This window comes from Rhamphochromis sp. 'chilingali', assembly GCF_963969265.1.
Source record: "Rhamphochromis sp. 'chilingali' genome assembly, chromosome: 9".
NCBI lineage: Eukaryota > Metazoa > Chordata > Actinopteri > Cichliformes > Cichlidae > Rhamphochromis > Rhamphochromis sp. 'chilingali'.
Genome location: NC_137936.1, coordinates 29,157,415 through 29,177,605, shown reverse-complemented (window position 1 = coordinate 29,177,605; position 20,191 = coordinate 29,157,415). Strand labels below are relative to the sequence as shown.

Here is a 20,191-nt window from a genome sequence, read left to right as displayed (position 1 = left end):
TAGACTGTTGCAACACAGATCCGGCTGTTCATCAAACATGTCGGCATGTTTTGTACATCTAAAATTTTTGTTATTGGCTGACAGATACTGAACAGACACCCATGAAAACCTTCATCTGCCTCAGCCTTCAATCCTCAGTAAGGAGCTATTCAAAACAAGCCAGAAGCTCAGAGTTGAAATTAAAGTCAAAGTTCAAATCATTATTTATAAATCAGAATGTTTTAATACGTATAAAAACGACAAGCAAGACAACGCACACACTATTAGGACACAGACGTTCTATACATGATGAAATCCTACGGAGGACGTGTGACCTCTACTGTGACAACTCGGCCGCTTCACGGGTCCGGTCAGAGAACCGGGCTGACGAGTTTTCCTGTGACGCTGGTCTCTGGTTGGGGGAGAAAACAGTCTGCACACCAAACAGGCTGCTCATTCACAGTCTGTACACCACTTCAGGATTTGTGTCTCTTTCTTTTGAGCCTGCTGATGTTCCTCCACAAACACACAGAGCTGGATCAGTCCATCCCTCCGATGTCGTGCTGTTTGTACGACGGTGTGACCAGACTCCCTGCAGAAGAAAAAAACTCGCCGTCAGTTACGCGAAGGTTAATCACTGTCCCGTCATTTGTAATGTGTGTGTGTGTGTCTGAGTGAGTTGTTTCTGACCACCAGCCCAGATAAATGGGGGAGGGTTGAGTCAGGAAGGGAGGAAAACTTTAAAAAAAAAAATTGGATAAGAAGGATGCAAGACTGTGGCAACACCTGTTTAATTTTAGTTTAGTTTAGTTTTATTGTAATTTACTGGTTAATATTTAATAATCAAGTTAATTATTTTCAGATATTTCGGTCATCTAAAATTTTAAGTATTTTAAATATCCCACATCTACAAACCATATATTTGTTTAGATTTAGTATTAACCAGAAGCATGGATGTAAAACACACACAAAAAAGTTCTGGCTACGATTAAATTAATACAAATTCTCAAACAACTAGTAAATGCACACTGGCTGGTGGATTCACTCTTCCTCCTGTGAAAATATACATAGTGTGGCCTGTAAGAGTGGAACTTCCTTGGATAAGTTCAGCACAATGTACAACATGTAATGACTGCTGAAACACTTCTAAAGAGAAATGTTTTCACACACAAATTAATTTGTCACAGGTCCAGGGCTACTTTTTAACGCTTCCTGGAAGGGGTGCAAGAATTTTAATCATATGACATGTAACATCTGTTCAGGAAATGTTCTGTTTCAGTGGCTGTAAGAGTGAAAGCAAAAAGAAGGAAGCTAAATTAAAAAAAATCAAAAAGAAAATCTGTTGAATGTGATTAAAGTCACAAACCACTAAATGTGGGGAAAGAGACCAGCGTAAATCACAGGACCTCAGCCATCACCTGCTACTCATACAAAAAAAAAAAAAAAAAATGTATACCGTCATCTGGTATCTCTTTCACTCTCTCACGCACAGACATACTCACACCCTCAAGATCTGAGCAGCAACACTGCAGACAAACATTTATATCACATGAAAAGCCCAAGGAGCGAGGCGGGAGTGGGAGCAGGAGGGTCAAAGGCCAAGCAGGAAGTAGACTTGTCAGCTAGCCCACAGGGAAACAAGCTACACCCATCCCATCAACGGGCACGTCAACACCCATCTGCCAACCACAGCCCAACATCAACAAATTTAAATGATGGCAGATTAGTCTGAGCGAGGCTGCAGTTAGCAGAGGTTATACCTGTGAAAAGCCACAGTCGGGGAGGAATAACAAAGGTGGGGAAAAACTCAACAATCAGTCAACTTTTTCAAATATCTGTGGAAGACTGATCACAGCATTACGTTTCGGTCATTTTCCTGTATTTAGTTTGTGTGCCACTGTCGTTGTTTCCCATGAGAAAACTAATGTATTTATCATTTAATGCTCGCTTGTCGTGCAGCCACTTCAATGTGCTGTTTGATAAGTTCCCGACAGCAGTGTTCCAGTTTAAGTTCAGTTGTTATAACTGCTGATTAAAGCTCTGCTCTCTGACCTGAAATGCAGTGAAATTACAATGACAGCCTGACGAAATTCTGGGAGCAGATTTCCACTTTGTTCATTTATTGAAAAACAACAAAACGCTGAACTCTTAAGATCCCATTTTAGGCCAAAGAGAAGCTAGAGGAAATGTCAGCAGTGGTTCTATCACTGTGATGACGTCAATTCAAGGTTGGCATTCATACTTGGCCAGCCAGGTGTGTCATTTCTAAGATACTGTCATTGTAGCTGTTCCCACACTATTCAGTCCACAAACACACAAGCCCACACTTGTTACAAATAACAGGTTCAGGCTCTGCACAAAGGAATAATCCAGGGACTTCTTTGTTCACCAGACCTGTTCAATTAGTTAAAAACAAACTGTGTTTGTTTGAATTTGTTCACTTAGCCCTGGACTAGACACAGTGTGCATCTCCAACGCAGTTTTAAACTATCCATCAAACAGCATCCATCATCTTTTATTTTGAAAAGCCACCTGCTCTGCCTGACTTCCTGCCCTCCTAACCTGCCCTGTGCATCTTGATGAAGCTGAACAGACCTTACAACTGTTTCAAGCAATGAGAAGCACTGAGCCATTTCCAGGAAATATTTTTGTACAATCATTATCTTCAGTGGGTGCGATCAGCTCCGACAGCTGGAAAGCAAGACAGCTGTGCCCAGAGTGACCCCGCAGTTAGGCTGATGTGAAAGCTGAGCAGCTAAACAATGCAATAAAACTGTGATGTTAAAAATACTTCTCTGTGTTGATGAATTTACTTGATATGTATTACAAAAGCCAAAGATGTCAGGATCAAGCAAACATAATGTTGACTATGCCTGCAGTGGAGGGGTCCCTAAAAAATCCTTAAGAGAAAACAAGCAGATGAGTGCACCTAACAATATGTTTTAAAGTTGACCATGTGATCTATCAAACACAGCAACGCTTCACAAACTGAAGGGAAATGTCTTGCACACCGCGGGTAATGTGTTATAGCTTAAATAATTATAACATCATAGAAAAAAATACCTTGCCAAATACAGATGATGCATTAAGGCAGTGGTTCTCAAACTACTTCAAGCACTGGGAAAATTCAGGCCCCACTGCCCTCAAATTTTGTAAATCAGAACTAGAGGTCAACCTAATAGCGTCCACAAAGTCTTATTTATCTTTCATTAATAAAAGGCAATAATATAAGATGAAAGAATTAAAATTAAATTCACTTCATTCTCACTTATTTTATTTTCATCAATCTTCCTTGCATCACCTACAGTGGCTCTCTGCCCCATAGTTTCACTGCTTTAAGGACACATACACCCATTACAAAAAGGCCATGTTCCCAACACATGGATCCAATTTAACTTGTGCAGTACCGCCACCTGCTGGACAGGTTTGGAGACGTTTGTTATGTAGTTCCCAAAAATGATGTGCCGAAGCATCCATTAGTTTATTGTGTCTGCGGACAAATTTGCTCTTCACGGGTCTTTAGATTGTGGTCAACAATAGACAACTGGAGAGATCATCCTAATTCTTAGAAATCTGTTTGTTTGGGGTTTTTTTTTTTTAATTTAAGGTGTGAATTTTATTAGGATCTCAGGATAAAGTTAGGAAATTTTTCAATCTGACAGTTTTTCTCCTGTAGACGAAGTCTGTCAGTGTTTATGACAGATGGGTGTGTATGGAGTAATCACAGTATGCTGATGTCATCTTTTCAGCCTGAATTGGATCTCATGTTAAAAAGACTGTTAGGTATGAGCACATGTTCTAACCTCCAGACTGTGGCTTTATAACAGGTGGGTCTCTGTTAGTGAGCTGTGTGGTTGGGGTTGGAGGGGTGGAAGCAGTACAGGGGTAGGGGTGGGGGTGCTTTGAAGACAGGCCAGGCTGGTAGGGCATCAGTCAGACTAGCAGGGCTAACAGCTCCCAGACTCAGAGGCGGCAGCAGCAGCAGCAGCATCATCATCATCATCATCATGGGTGGTAGCATGCTTACCTGTGGCCTGGCCCCCCTCTGCTCTGCCCTTCAGCCCTCCTCCTCCTCCTCCTATTCCTCCTCCTCCTATTCCTCCTACTCCTCCCAGGCCAGAGCTGCCCAGGGCATCGGGCACCACAGGAAAGGAGGGCCGATCACCCTTGTAGGGCTTCGGCCTGAAGGGGAAGTCTTTGTCTTTACCTTTGGAGCCTTTGGGCCGGCCTGCTGTCTTCTTCTTTGACTTGCCGTCCCCTTTTACACCCAGTAAGGGGTGTACCTCTGAGGAGAGCGAAGACAAAAGGCCATTTTATAACTTCTTGAAAAGAAGTGAAATTTTCTTTTTGTAACTTTAACCACCAACAATTTATCTCCTCTCTCTCACCATCACTGGGCACCCCCTGCAGTTCAATGGTGGTGGTCCGAGCTTTTTTCTTGGCTGGACCGCCTTCAGATGAAGGCTGGCGCTGCTTCTTATCACCACCAGTCAATGTGTCCTCTGGAGCTCCAGATTGAACTGAAGCGTCTGGCGGGGGACCGAACGGGTTTTCCTCTGGATCTTCAACCTCGGGGGCGATGGGCAGGTACAGCAGGGCCTTGTGGTCCTCCAGCTCCTCATCACTAAATAACACAAACACAGATAAGACTTTTCACTTTTTTTAAACTTACATTTATAACAATAATCATCTTCCTGGTGTGTTAGAGACCTGCAGGATCTTTTAAGGCATTCCAGATGGCTAAAATAGAGTTTTGAGAGGTTCCAGTCGTCCTGATTTATAAGCTAAAGGATTGATGATTAAACCAGTTTTAATGTTACATTTAAAACATGGAGGTGAGTTAAAACATAACCCTTAAGACTAAATGTTTTGGATGAGTTAAAGGATGAGATAAGGGTCGCCTGGAAGATTTGACGAAACCACAAAGATTTTCATTTCCACTCACATTCAGATCAATTTCATTAATACAACGCTAATTTCAAACAACGGTTGTTCCAAGGTACTTTACATTGTAAGGTAAGATCCTTCAAAATTATAAAGAGGAGCAAGTCGTTCATGACAGTTGGAAGGAAGGCCTCCTTTTTACCAGTTATTAATAGGTATTTACAATTTGATTGGGCAATTTTGGATTTTGTAAATATGATATCTGTTTCTACTCTTTGTTAGCGCTCTCACCTGCTACAAAAAGCAGCTATGGGATCAACAGTGGTCACATCCACCTCTTCATCTTCTGCAGCGTCTGCACCTGTAATGTGGACACAAGTTCATCTCTGCATTATGATGCAATGTTTAATTGTATGGATCTCATGCGGAAAAGCTGCCATCACTGTTGTGGCTATAGAGCATCTGAAAAAAAAAATTTTTGGAGTAAGACTGTAAATTAATCTAGCCGTATAGAAAGCAAAATGTTTTTTTAGACAATTTTAATCTAGTTTATTTGCAGCCTTTTCACCAAAAATCTGTCATCTGCTTACTTTTTTCACAGCTCCAAGTACTGCCTCTGTTTTCTTTGTGCATTAAAATCAACAGCACACTGGAATATACTGTATATACACCCCAATAGCCTGATATTTGAGTAGACTTGACTCACTTTTCCACTGCATATTAAAGACGCACCCTCTAATCTGTATTCAGCAAGAAGTAGGAACAAATATAAACTACTCTTCTGCTGTTCCATATTAAATTACATGCAAATAAACACTTCTTGTACTTCAAAAAAGCCACTGCGGGATCAGCGAAGATGTTACAAAAAGAGCTTTAAAACAGAAGTCATTTAATAATTAAGAATAGGGTTGGGCCATATCATACCGTTCATGATAATACCGGTATAATGTTAGCCAATGATATGAAAATGAAATATCGCGATAGAATATGGGTAAAACACGCATGCGCAGTGCCTTTGTTTTCATACACACATGCCGGAAAAAGCATGATAGCAACGGAAAATGAGAAGGGCAAAAGCGGATCGTTGAACGAAACAGATGAACCAGAATTGGTTTGTAAAAATGGTGCAACTTCAGTGGTGTGGAACTGGTTTGGTTTTTGTCCGGCGCTCAAAAATCTGTCAAAAAGTGTTTCAGTACGACTTTTGTAAGCTACGAAGCCGCAGCGCTTGATGGATTGTCAGAGCATTGCGGCTACTGTAGTCAGGAGCCTCGCGGAGTGATACGTACTGTGCTTCAACATAATATTACCGTATTGTGTGTGTATAAGGACTCCAAAATGGCACTTGTTAAGAGACGTGCGTATGAAGCGGATTTTAAACTCAAGTCATGCAGTAGAACATGGGAATAGAGCAGCTGTGAGAGAATTCAGCATTAATGAATCAACGGTAGCAAAAAGAATGAGTTAAGTAAAGTTAGACTTATCTGACTCTTTTTTACTGCAGTTTCATGTTGCAAAACACCTCTTTTTAAGTTTTGTGGATATTATACGTGGTTATGTTCAGGATGTGTCGGCCCATTTCCACTGGAAATGTCTTTTGGTTAAACTGTCAACAAGGAATTTGCATTTCCACTGTTAAATTTTTATATAGTTTGAATGCACATAAAAAAAAACAGCTGCTTGTTTAAGTGAAAATAAATTGATGGGGTTTTTTTGCAATAATAAAGTTCTGGAGTTGTAAAGTGTTTTGTCTTGAATCAATTATATCGTCAGTTATATCGTTATCACAAATTTTCAAATATATATTGTGATAAATATTTTTGGTCATATTGCCCTGCCCTAATTAAGAATTAAATAAACAAAACTAAAGGAAGTCATAACTACACAAATTAATAATTGCACAGTATGTGAGGCCATATGTAAGCTGCACCTGTTACTTACCTGTCTGCTCGGGTTCGCTCTTGTCTTCGTCCTCAATGTCGAATTCCGACTCTCGCTCCTCGTACTCCACGTTCTCATCCAGCTCTTTAAAGTCTGGAGCAAAAGCACTCCAGTTTTCCTGCAGGCAAGCAAAACATTCACACAATAATGGCACCAAGTTAAGTCATTAAAGCTTAAATTACCACAGCTTAAATATCTGCCGTGGATCTGAATATTTAAAGCTAGGTATAACAAACATAAGAGGAAAAACACTTGAGATTAACGCTGTTCATTCATGCTCATTCAGCTTTCATGCTCATTGTCCACTTACGACTTGGTTCTGAGCCCAGATGGACACCACTCCACTAGAGATGGAGGCAATGATGGGACGGACCGGATGCCACTGAAAGAGGTCAAAGGTAAGATTTGTTTTAAAAAGGTCATTTTAAAATATGTGATGTCTCAATGTAACTGAAAATAGACCAACATAACTGAGTGTTTTAACCTTCATGCACAGTGTTGAGAGCACTTACAGCGACATCCAGGAGCAGCTCTCCTCTGGTTCCATGCAGGATCTTCACCAGGTTCCCGATGCTTTTCTCCCAGATGTAGAGGGCATGCTGCCTTGCTGAACCAGCCACAATGTACTCACCATCCCCTGAGAAACAGCATCGCTTCCATGGAGTCCTGAACAAATTACCGACAGTATTTGAAAGACCTTTTAATTCCACACAAACATTTGGCATACCAAAAGAATGCATGTCAGATCAACCACTGCAGTTTCCTCTGCAAAACTATTCCGGCTCATTCACTCCTTAAACAGGCATGACTTTTATTCCAAAAATGTATCTCCATAGATGTACCTGTTTACCAAGTCCTGAAGTTTCTGCATAGGTTCAGGCTCACCGTCCCGGCCACAGGTCAGGATCTCTCTGCCGTCATACACCCTGATGATCCGGTCTGCTGTGTTTATTAGGAAGCAACTGCATAACAAACAGGACACATGTACAAAGAGAGAGAGAAAAGCTCAGCATTAACAAGAAGGATAAAGCCCACAGAATGCAGAATATAAGTGAATAAGACTGAAAACCAAAAATTAACTGGAACAAATTGTCTTGATTGTGATCTCTGGACTGTGTTCATCACTCCAGGTTACATACAGAAAGCCCTCCTGCTACCACTCACCTGCCCTTTCGTGCAAATTCGATGGACTTGATGGCTGTGGTGTTGCTGGTGCCTGTTGTGACTCTGAATGAAGCCACCAGTTCCTGAGTGTTTGTGTTCAACACCAGGATCTGTAACAGCAGATAGAGGGAGAAGAAAATCATCAGAAACATGGGATGACAAGTGCTTTGAGTATGAAATATAAATGGTGAAAATATGCAAATAGCTCAGTATTCACTCATTATTTTATCAGTTCAGATGTGATTTCGCCCATCATATACACCGCAACAGTGTAAGTGTTATATCAGAATTTAATAGAGCTGTTTTCATACATGAACTCCAGAAAATGATGTGACAATGAGGTTAGGAGACGCAAACAATGGCATCACTCAATCTGGCGGAGATCAATGAAGTACTATAAATAAAGCTTTAGGAGGAGGTTTGAGACTGTTTAATGCCCCATCAGAATGTTAGAGCTGAGTAATGCCAACAAACAAAACAAAAACAAACAGACGTTCAGCAGTGCGTGTGGAAAGCACTGATGTGAATGAAACATACAGTGACTAAAGTGACATTGAAGCTTACCTTTCCTTTGGCATTGCCAGTGTAGATGTATTCACCTCGCCTGTCGAAGGCTGCCACCACGTTGAGGTCTGAGTCATCATCCACAGGCAGGACAACGTGTTTGGAATCTGACAGCGTCAGCAGGACTGGCGCTGACTTCATGGGACACACCAGCACCTTGTCCCTAAAACATACATCACTTCTTCTTAGCATAGAATCATTACCCTGAAGACTGATTACACTGGACAAAGCCCATAATCAGCATCACTGCTCTTTAAATCTGACCCACAGCCAAACCTCAAACTACACAACTCTGGTAATGTGTACAGAATGACATGATCAGGTCACTCACATGTCTCTGGGGTGGTACTGAAGCTTCAGGATTGGTGAGGGGAAGCGGAACCTCTGGTCACAGTCCCCCGTGAGGACATCCCACTGGGAGACGATATTGTCTGTAGAGGCACTCACCAGCTTGTGGCCGTCTCTACTCCAGCTGCACATATGTAAACAAACCATGAGGAATTCTTTAACAGTGACTAAAACGGTCACTTCAAACAGCAGAAATTATAACTCTTAACCTCACTTAAAGCCCGCTTTTCACCTTTTTGCTTGCCTTTCCAGAAATAAAGATATTACCCCCATCAGAAAGCCACAAATTCATAAAAATTCATCAGAATGCAGGAAATGTTGAGTTTAAAACTGAAAGTGGTTCCCTCACTTGTATCCACTCAAACGAACAAACAACATGTTCTCACCATAAAGAGCAGACTGGGTGGATGTGTGCGCTGATGATTTTGGCTATCCCTCGTGTGAGGAAGTCCCAGATGACGATGCGACCGTCGTTGCAGCCCACAGCCAGCAGGGTTCCCCAGCGGTTGAAGGTGCACGTGAGGGCCATGCTGATACAGTCCAGAGTGCCATCTGCCTCCTGTCATCAAAACAGACATTAACAAACAATAGCAAAAAAAATCTTAAGTCTATACATAAGGCTTTAAATTTGACTGCACTCAAAATTAGAAGATTCAATTACACTCATATAGCTGTTTCAATGATTTTCAGAGCAAAAAACAAAATTGGCTTGTGTGTATTAAAAACTGGTGGCTTACCTCTGGATAGTTCTGCCCAAACGATTCTGAGAGAAGAACAGAAAGAGAGATTAATAACAATGACGTGGCAGCTGGAGCAGAAACTTTTACTAGTCATTATTTAATTCTCATAGAGTCACAGTCAGTCAAATAAAGTAACATTAAATATTAAATACATTATATTAAATACATATTAAATTGATTTATATATATTGAATTAAATACAGTTACAAAAAAAACTAAGAAAGACTTGCACACCACATGGCTACCAGTAAGGCCCGAGGAAGGTCCTATAGATCCAAATTTCTTCGTATAAATGTTTTAAGGATTAAATTATTATTGGAGTCAAATGATTTGCACACCCTGCTTCCTTTTCTTTTTTTGCAAATCAGAGAAAAACCCCTTCATTTCACTGCTTAGTTTTTAAACAGGAACTAGAATAGAGATCCTGCTAATTATCCTAAGCAGCCCTTGAACACATTACACACTTTCTGTGAAGCTTATAGCAGACAAAGCCAATAATGAGAGTGGTTATTCTATTATTTATTATTTTTTAATATATCAATTTCGCTTTTCTCTCTCTCTCTCACCAAACCACACCTAACCCCAAAACTTTATTATGTAGACTTCATTACAACTGCCTAGGACAAGAAAGACGTGTACTATGTACTAAAACATAGTACAGTTACAAGTTCATACTATTCTTATTTCATACTATGCTAGTAATGTATCGATACAGGGACAGCAGAAATCGATATTTTGTTACAAAAAAAGTTTTTGTGGAATGGAACTCTGACTTCAGAGCATGTTGATCCTTTTTCTGAGCAAGAATCCTGACATTCCTTCACTGTCCAAATGTGTTTAACTTTTTTTATTGCAGCAATAAACATGACAGTTTGCTTATTTTAATTTAAGACATGTTTTATTTTAATTAAGTTTAAAACTTTTTTTATTTAATGTAAAATTATATTTTGTTTTAATTTACTTTCAAATTCTTCAGTTGCTGAAGGGGCTGCATAGTTTTCACAAATTCCATAGTTCAGAATAGCTATAATTGTACCAGATGGTTGCATTCAGTTAAGTTGGACTAGACTGTAACACAAACCGTTCAGTTTGTCAACAATAAAACTGACTGAAATGAGAGAAAGACTGAGTGTGAGACTTTGATATTAGATTAAATGAATATTGATAAAGTTTACCTTTATGTACAGAATCTGAATATCGCAAAATATTTTTAAAAATTGCAATAATATCGTATCGTGCGTTAAATATTGTGATAATATCGTATCGTGGGATGTATGGTGATTCCCACCTCTAGTGCTCTTCTATCCAGGTGTGCTTCTACCGTATTGGAGGGGTTCTTGGAATTATGCTGAAAATGAAGTCATTGCTAATCCAATGGTACGCCGATAATATTGCACGGTTAACCAAAATCTGATGGTACTTGTTTGCATTCATAATTCCATGATTTGACATGCTCCATAACACCTCTAGCTGCAATTCAGGCCTAAACCATGATGGAGCTTCCACCATATTTTACAGATAGCTGTAGACATTTACCATTGTAGCTCCCTTATTTTTCCTCCACCATATATATTTATGATGATTTGAATATAATGTATATTTAGATTCATCACTCCATAAGGCCCATTGTCACCAACTTTCAGTCCAGTTCTTAGCACACAGCAGCCTTTTCTCCCTGCTTAAGAATGGTTTCTTGGCAGCCACCTATGCACTAAGACCATTTCTGATAAGACTTCAGTCGACAGAAAACTGATCAACTGAAGTACCAGGTGCATCTCTGAGGTCCTATGTCAGGTCTTGGTGGATTTTTCCCTATTGCTTATGGACATAACTTTCAGATGCTGTTAATCTATCGTAGATGAGGGTTCATTTTTTTAAGGCCCTCCACTTGTCCAGATTCCTGAATTTTTTTTATTGACACACTGTACACCATGCCAAAATATGGGTTATAAAAATCCATTATTGCAAATGTACCTTGTTGGTGCAAAAAACAAACAGACAAACATAAATGTATGGTATTTTTAGTAACTTGTGCTAACATTTGTATTTTCTGTAAATTCAACTAAAGAAATGGGAACAATAAATGTCTTTTTGCAAAAGCCTGAAAGTAAAGTGAGTTAGAACTGAAATGAAAATGAGTGGACAAGCAACCAGTATCCAGAGAAAAACTTCATACAGCTTGGAGAAGTGTTGCTCAGGACCACTTTAAAAACACAACAAGGTCTTATTCATTGGAAGCAAATTATAAAGGACTGACGGCTGCATCGATACTTTTACACCGTACTGTAAATCGAAAACAGTTAAAATTGAATGAATGGCAGCTTAAACCTGTTTTTATATTTGTAAAATATCCTTATAGTCAAGTTAATGTAATTTCTTGGTGAATATGTTTTCCCCCCAAAATGTTGACAGTACTCGTTGTCACTGAGACAAGCTGTGCATCAGTTTTTGTTTTGTTTTGTTTTTTAACGGAAAAAAGCCAGCAAGTAAAAGTCCGATGTCGACTTAATATGCGAGGAAACTGCAAGAAAAAACACCAAAAAAAAAACAAATCGAAACAACTGTAGTCTAAAATAAAAAAAGGAAGACCTATTTAATTCAAACACACTATGTGAAGCTAGCATTAGCCACCTACTACGTCTACTGCTTCCAGCTTTTTACGTCTACATATTTATGATCTCATATATTAAGCACTATTGTAATATGCTTTTTAGGAGACCTTAACAGCGTGTTTCTAATTAGTTGTGAGATTTTAACAAGGACTCGTATCGACTGCTGTTAACATGCTAGGCTAACTTACAATGCTAACCATAATAGGTACAAAGCAACAGCGCCGTACGAACAGTAACGTGTACAGAAAATAGATATTCATCCTTAATTCATTACCGAGCAGTTCCAGATTCATTGCTGGACGCCTGAAGGTCCAAAGTCCCTAAACACCCCGATTCCTCTGACAGTTTTTTTCTGACTTTTGCTCGTATTTACTTCTGCTGCGACTGCCGGGGAGACTGGCGCCGAGCCTCTAGCTAGGACCCCAAACAATGCCATCTGAGATGTGCCTGAGCAAAATACAACCGTCCGTTTTTCCACTTCCTATATTCCTTCCTATATATCCACTTCCGGCCCGGTAAGAAGAGTTGCCCCAAATTCCTCCACAACAACTTGAATTTGTTGTCGCTAAAAGTTGTTCTACAGCTGTTGTATTGGTTTTTCACAGAACTGCATAGTTCCCTGTCAAACCTTTATTTTTCACACGACTGTATATATGTGTATATGTCACATAAGTGCCAGGTAAAATAATCATCCATGGAGGTGTGACTGGCAGAAAAACTGCTGGGCTGAGTTTTAATGCTTTGATATTCAGTTCTCCTGTTTTACTCCTGCCAATGAACCCCAAACTACTTTTTCTTCTCCTTTCTTAGTTATCAGTTAAAATTTAATTTTTGTTTCTTATTCTTCTTAATTTTCCGGGGGTTGATATCCTCAATTTAGGCATATTTTTTACTGCTTACTTGGTGCAAATACATCTAATATACCATTATCGTTTATTAAAATGTCTAAAGTTCCCTACTTCCATGTTCCTGCTGTGGTTTTAATTCAACTCGCCAATATTTTCCACGTCTTTAGACAGACTGTTCCACACTTGATATCCCTCACACGGGTCATAAACAATAAACCAATTTGTCGGCTATATTAAAGAAAAATCTTCCATATCTGTTGCCACATCTTTTACATTTTTTATATTGTAGAAATATTGTTTTGGTGTCCTAAATAACATTATTTAGTTTTCTGAATGCATGTTTGCCTTTATTCTGTTACACTAAAAATAACATTTTGATTATTATGATATAAAAATGTATATTTAAAGCATCATATTATTAAACTGAAAACTAACCAATCCTCTGGCTTGTTTATGTGTACAACCCCTACCCATAATGAGCAGGTGCCACCCAATGCCAAACCTCTGGATACGCCCGTGACTGTGTAATTTATTTTGAAAATATTTTTGACTTTTTTTTTTTATTCTGTTTTCAGTAAATAAAGGCTGGTGTCAACATCACTATGTACCACCTGACCCTTGATATCTGTAGCACCTTTTTATGCCTTCACTTGACCATGTGACCATCTACAATCCTGCACGTGAACTGTTCTGTCAGTTTACATGTGAGTTTTCCTTTGAATCTACATAAAATCCACATTAGCCGCACAGAGGCATTACACAGAAACACAAACAACCAGCAGAGTTGTTGATGCTGGATCCGGAGCTGGATCCGGAGCTGAGCCCGAAACAGCAGTCCAATGTGACTTCCGGTTTTCACAATAAAGGCCCAAACTTTAAAAGAACCCAACACCAGCCAGGGGTGGATACAATGTTGACATTAAGATCTTTAAACATTACATTTTACATTATTGTAAAATGTCTTAGAGTGCTGAGTTTCAGAAAGCTGAACAAATAATTTCATCAATGAGAGTGGCCTGGATGGACAGGATTAAAACGAGTACATCAGAGAGACAGCTCAGGTAGAGCAGTTTGGGGGCAAAGTTTGTGAGACAAGGCTGAGATGGTGTGGACATGTGCATATACTGGACATACTGGACAAAGGATGCTGAAAATGGAGAGCAGGCAGGAAGACCACAGAGGAGGTTTGTGCATGTAGTGAAGGAGGACACTCAGATAGGAGAAGAGGAGGGTGCTAGAGGTAGCGTTAGAAGAAGGCAGATGGTACCCAAAGAGAGCAGTCAGAAGAAGAAGAAAAATGAGAAAGAAGTGTAAAAGTGGGGACACCTGCTCACCATTGACCTGCTCCGCCAATAAAATTAGTGCAAGCTTTTATTTTGAAGGTCTGCAAGGGCGGTCCAGCGGGCTGCTGTGTGTGGTTTGACTGTTTTTGTGGCGAAGGCGCCACGTCGGCAGAACCAGCAGGGTGAAAAGAGAGCTGTGCAGCGCTACCTGTAACTGTGTGCGCCAGGAGAAAGTGGAAAGCTGCACACTGATGCGGTAAAGGCTTGAAAACCCAGAGGAAGAAGAAAGAGAAGAAGAAGAGGCAATCAACAGTGAGAGCAGCAGCTTTCACGCACAAGCTGAGAAAAACTAATTAAATTAAAAGATAAAAAACAGCAGGAGAGGAAAAGAACGCTGCTAGATTCTCAAGTTTCTCTGTCAGGTGTGTTCGTGGAGAAGCACTGGGAACAATGGTGAAGGTAAGAAGTCACCAGTATCCTTATTAATGTACAAACGTGTTTGAAAAAAGAGGGGGGAGAGTAAGTGGTTGAACAAAATGCGTTTGAGTTGGGCAGCTTAACCGGATGGAAGCTGGTTGGGGCTCCGTTAGTGATGATGTGGAACTTAACTATTGTAATAAGATATTTTTTTCCTCAGCAGCCTGACTTCCAGGAGAAACGTGTCGTTTTTTCTTCAGTAGCTTTAAAAAGAGGCGTCACGGCTTCCTGCAAATGTTACCCAAGATCTGCTCCACTACTGCCACATGTCAAGTCAGTTAAAAAAAAAAAAAAAGAAAAAGAAAAAAAAAGCGCACTGGATTTGGTTTTACAGACCGAGCAGAGGGCACATTAATCAAAAACGCATATTAAAATAGTAGCATTCACTTTAAACAAACTGTGTGGTGCACAAGAGGGTAAAAACAGAAGAGCAGGGGGGTGGAGTGAAGTCTAATTTTATTATGAAAGAGTGCTGGATTAGATGCACTATTCACCACTGTGCAGAAGGAGTCGTTGTGTAAAGACGTTAACACCACAGTGACACATGTCCACTATCAGCTGGATCAAGTGCTCCTGGTCAGTGTTGGTGTCACTGGTTAAGTGTTTCTCATACATAAAGCACAAGCTTGTATCAGTGTCTCACCATCAGAAGAGAGAGGAACACAGTGTTCAGTGTTAGGAGCAAATTTAAACTCAAGAATATGTGCACACACAAAAAGACGCAGCTCTTCATAGCATGAGGTTTAGATAGCTCCGAGTATAGCAGATAATTACATGTTGGAGCATGACTCTGAGCCAGTTGGCCAGATGCTGTTTCATCTGATATTCATCTAAGAACGCACAGAATAAAAGTTTATTTCTTTGTTTAAACTGATTAGAAACTGAATCTGTGTTTTGCAGAGTAATCAGCTGGAAGGTTAAACATGACCATCCACACTCTTACTGAATTCCTGTGAGCAAGGCTTCCAGTCTGTTTTACATTTAGGACACAATAAGGGATTCGTTTTTCTTCTCCTAAACTTCACTTATTCAGACAGAAATCAGCATCAGCATTATCTAAGCACCCCTCAGAGAGAATCTAGCCTAACCCCACAGAAAAATCATCTGAATAATAGTAAAAAAAATTCTGTAGTCAAGGTTTAATTCTTTCAGGCTTAATATACATAAAATGAAATGTACAGAAAGGGCAGTAAAATACATAGAAATCTTTAACAACTGCATAACACACATTCATTGTGGAGTCACTCACCACAAAATGACAAGGCAGGAAAAACCCTCAGTACCAGAGCCAGAATAATTCTTGCATTTGGAAACGTTTTCGTCCACAAAATAAATTTTTGTTTCCTAAAAGAAACTCAAAATTCTTAGATGTTAAATTAATTGTCCAGTGATTTAGAGTTACAGATAAAGTTTGTGAACATAAAACTGAAGGACAGATTTCAGAAAACATGTCTGTAGCTCTTAGACTGGGTCAAGCTCCAGAAAAACTTGATCCTTATGATTTCATTAATGTAACTGGATAGCAGTACCCTCAGGTAAACACCACAGGTGTATTGAAAAGCTTAATTTCATCTCCCCTCAGCCGGTCCTGGCAGGTGGTCATGGTTTCTTCCTGTTTAAAGGGAGTTTTTTCCCCCCACAGCTGTCACAACCTGCTTGCTCTTAGAGGATCGTTGAGTATTTCATATTTGCTTACACAAATTTTTATAAAAGGTCCATTTTGATGGGTAATTTTTTTTGTTATATGTTTTTATTTATCTCAATACTTTTATTTTTTTAATTACATTTATATGCATATATATGTTTTTACTTTTATGTAACTTTTATTTTAATTAGACGTTACTTATTCCAACAGTCATGATCTAAGAGACATGAGTACTTCATCTTGTTCTGTCATGTTTCTTCATGATGAGTGAAAATAGAGAAACTTGAACCTATAAAGTGTCTCAAGGCGACTGTTATCGCGCTCTTGTGATGTAATAATAAAACTGAAGTAAATTTAATAGGTGTCTTTTTTTTAACCAGTGTTTTTTTTTTTTTTTTTTTTTGTTATTGTTATGAAAAAATATCAACAATAGCTGCAGGTTTATGTCTCAGGCTTTGTAAAGCTCCCACAGAGCCACACACAACTGATTTATCGCACTGAGGAACACAAAATATGACCAATAACCTGATGTATTTAAAATTCAGTGTCCCTCTTTTTGTTGTGTAAGTACAAAGAGGCAAACTGAATAAAAGTGGCCTAAAAGAATCAGTGGGCATGTTGCAAATGTGACAGTTCAGTGTTATGAGCTTATATTAGTCACACTCCCACAAGAAGTATTATGCTGTGCTCATGACCAAAGTTTAAAACACTGAGGTCAGAATATGTAAGTAATCCCTGTGAGCTAAAAGCTTTGATTTCAGACTGCACTAAACACTCAGTCTGTTTTTTTCTACCCTTGGATCTGAATTACATCATACAGATGCAGGAGTAGAGCTGTCTGACTTCTGTTTTTTGAGCGACAGCCAATCAGAGGAAAGTTTGCTTATATCAATCGGAGCAGGCCGAGTATTAGATAAATAAGGACTCCACTGCGAGTCATGCGGAGCTGCCCGAGCAGGTGATCTGTACGGCTCAGTCTGAGGAGCACTGTGAAGCTCAGAGTAAAGACAAGCCTGGCTTTTTCTTGTGTTTTTCAGAATGTAAACAGTGTTAATGTGGAGCCCCAGCCTGGGACCAGCATGGCTGAATTCGACGAAGCCGAATCCACCAACAGCCAGTCTGCAGAGGGTAAGCGCAGAGCTCCCCGGTGTCTGGAACGCTGGAATATCATCGGGGAATATGGTGCAATCCGTGCTTACATGTTGCCTGCTGCTATTTCAGAAACTGTTGGTTCATCAGGGACAATACAGTTGTTTGTGTAAGGGCGGCTCCAGCTCCAGCTGGCTATTTGTGTCCCAACACTGAGACACTTTGCACCAGTTCAGTCGCCTACTGCCGCTTCCACTCGGCGTTACTGTTGTTAAGAAAGGCACATGGGACTTTCCGAGCAATCCCAGGTGTACTCCTTTTAAAACACCAATAATGTTAATAATAATACCAAGAGTTCAAATCAGCTGTTTGTTAATCACACAGCGCTACAGCTACTATAAAATATCAAAGATCGTAGATGAATTGAAGTCAGAAAAACACAACCAGATAACTAGTGAATTTGGTAAACATCTGCTGGATTGACAAGCAAAATATTTTCTCTTTATTTAACTAGTTGGATGTTTTGGTTTATGACCAAATAGCTGAAAAACTGTCTGTAAAGCCATCAACAGAAAGCGAGCTGCTCTGTCCAGCATTGTTTTTAAGAGGCGCCGTCATGTGCTGCCTCCATGTGGTGAAAGATTTTGCTAAACTTTCCCTTTAAATACCACCTCTCAGATCTGCCAGCAGGACTTCGGTGATCCTCTTCTCTGCTTTCGTAAACACATTTTTAGTGTTTCATCCAATGTCTTATAAAAAATTTGGCGGTTCGGCTAATTGTGACCACATGATCGCCAAACTGATAACTTTAATTAATGAAAACAATCTCAAAATCATCAAGTTGTTTGTGTGATCATTTTCAGATTCTGGGAAAGAGCACGCGGCAGCTCCTCCTGGCATGGTGTGGCGAGTGACCGGTGGCCTCTTCAATGTCACCAAGGGCGTCGTTGGGGCCGCTGTGGGTGGAGTGGCTTGGGTTGGAGGCAAAAGCCTGGAGATCACAAAGTCCGCTGTGACCACAGTGCCCTCGATGGGGGTGGGGCTGGTGAAAGGCGGCGTGTCTGCCGTGGCCGGTGGCGTCTCCACCGTCGGCTCGACGGTAGCCAGTAAAGTGCCGTTCACAGGCAAGAGGAAAGACAAGGCCGAGTGAAGAGGAGGAGAAGGAGGAAGATGATGACGATGAAAATGAAAATGTTTGATGGACTTGCCCCACCTTGAGCCAACAGAGAGGCTCTCAGCTGATCTCTCTCTGCCAATCAGACGCCACAGTACCTTTCTCGGTTCTCTCGTCAGCACCTATAGATTCAGTAGCGCTACGATATCATGACATCCTTGAATTACCAGCAAGAAAGTCACCAAATCGCTTCATATGATCCTCGTCTGTCCTGGAGTGAGCTTTGTTCGTGGCTCCAGGCGGACTGCATGTACACCGGCACGTGGTGGACTTCATGATAAATACTTTTATCTGTTTACAATCCAGACTGAGGCTGTTCCAGTCCTCTTTCTGCTCTTCACTCTTTCCAATCTTTACAGACATTTGGTGAAATGTTTTCAAGTTCAAATGCTGATTTTTAGTCTTTATTTTGCAATGGTATTGAAGTTGTACTGAAGCCTGTGTGGCATGAAATGTGCGTGTTGAGAAAAATGTTTCAGCGTTGGAAACGCTCTTCAGAGGACAGTCTTGAGCTTTTGCAGCATCTGACCTAAATTCCTTGGAAGAGCCTGAGGCTTTGTTTTCCCCCATCCGCCTGAATCTGCATGTAGAGACACTTCTCTGTAAAGCACCACTGAGGATACAGTCACAACATACCAAGACTGCTCTCTGCTTTTTTTCTTTTCTTTTTTTTCCCACAGCCACGTTAGTGTGAAATGCTGGAGCAGATCTTTTTAAAGAAGGAAACTTTGAGCATGTGATTCATTGATGGTTGCGTAAGAAGAAAAGTAGTGCTTCATGTCTGATTGGTCAAACCGCACCTTTAATAGAAGGTCATCACTGTTTAGTGCAGGTGAAGCTCATTAACATTTATCTGAAATATAAGCATTTCAATGCAACATCTGGAGCAAATGGAAGCTCTTGCTGATGGGTCTGAACTATGTGAATGTCTTATGTGTTCTTTTTTTTTTTTTTTTTTCTCCAGTATAATCAATAAAGTAGTTCATAAGGTCAAACGTGTTTAACATGCTGGCTGGAGTCTGTCCTGCTGCTTCGACATCGCAGAAACGTTGCTGTTCTTACAAAGAAGAGCACAAAAACATAACATCTATTTTGAGCCGCCATTACTTCTCTATTTCTACTCTGGGATTTTTTTTATTTTTTTTTACTGTGTTAAATCATCATCAGAAAGTCTCATATCCAGAAATGTTCTGCTGATTAAAGAGGCAGTAAATTTGTGTCTGGAGCCAATATGGGCTTGATTTTAGTCTCAAGATGGACAAATCCATCTTACTTTTGAATGCATCAGAGTATTCTTCTTCTAAAAATATTTAACTTTGATTCTCAGATTTACTAGTAAGATAATCTGTTTTGCAGAAGAGACTGAGCCAAAGTCTTTAATTGTTCTCACGGTATTCCTAAGGTCATTGGAAACTGAAATAATTGAAGATAATTCAAACAGGA

General features: G+C 40.0%; 2 protein-coding genes across 3 annotated transcripts; one reads left to right on the top strand and one right to left on the bottom strand.

The window, feature by feature from the left end:
- Nucleotides 1–200: 200 nt before the first annotated feature.
- rbbp5 (retinoblastoma binding protein 5) lies at nt 201–12,658 on the bottom strand. Of its 2 annotated transcripts, none has more exons than XM_080891183.1 (14): nt 12,507–12,658; nt 9,618–9,643; nt 9,267–9,439; nt 8,864–9,004; nt 8,533–8,695; nt 7,969–8,078; nt 7,647–7,766; nt 7,317–7,470; nt 7,115–7,186; nt 6,805–6,922; nt 5,155–5,224; nt 4,368–4,603; nt 4,007–4,264; nt 201–571 (listed from the first exon to the last, which is right to left on the bottom strand). In XM_080891183.1, exons 1-14 carry the CDS (start codon nt 12,523–12,525, stop codon nt 519–521), a joined length of 1,713 nt encoding a protein of 570 aa, XP_080747309.1. In that variant the 5' UTR covers nt 12,526–12,658; the 3' UTR covers nt 201–518. The 2 variants fall into 2 exon arrangements, with proteins under 2 accessions (XP_080747309.1, XP_080747310.1); XM_080891184.1 differs by having other exon boundaries at nt 4,187–4,264.
- Nucleotides 12,659–14,513: 1,855 nt separating this feature from the next.
- On the top strand, nt 14,514–19,444 carry LOC308403433 (transmembrane protein 263). The gene is made up of 3 exons (XM_080892840.1): nt 14,514–14,822; nt 17,523–17,613; nt 18,438–19,444. Exons 1-3 carry the CDS (start codon nt 14,814–14,816, stop codon nt 18,722–18,724), a joined length of 387 nt encoding a protein of 128 aa, XP_080748966.1. The 5' UTR covers nt 14,514–14,813; the 3' UTR covers nt 18,725–19,444.
- Nucleotides 19,445–20,191: the final 747 nt, after the last annotated feature.

Coding starts and splice junctions, on each gene's coding strand:
- LOC308403433 (XM_080892840.1), top strand. Junction 17,614..18,437: donor CAACAGCCAGTCTGCAGAGG/GTAAGCGCAGAG, acceptor GATCATTTTCAG/ATTCTGGGAAAGAGCACGCG.
- rbbp5 (XM_080891183.1), bottom strand. Junction 6,923..7,114: donor TCTGGGCTCAGAACCAAGTC/GTAAGTGGACAA, acceptor GCTTGCCTGCAG/GAAAACTGGAGTGCTTTTGC. Junction 4,604..5,154: donor ATAGCTGCTTTTTGTAGCAG/GTGAGAGCGCTA, acceptor TGTGTTATTTAG/TGATGAGGAGCTGGAGGACC.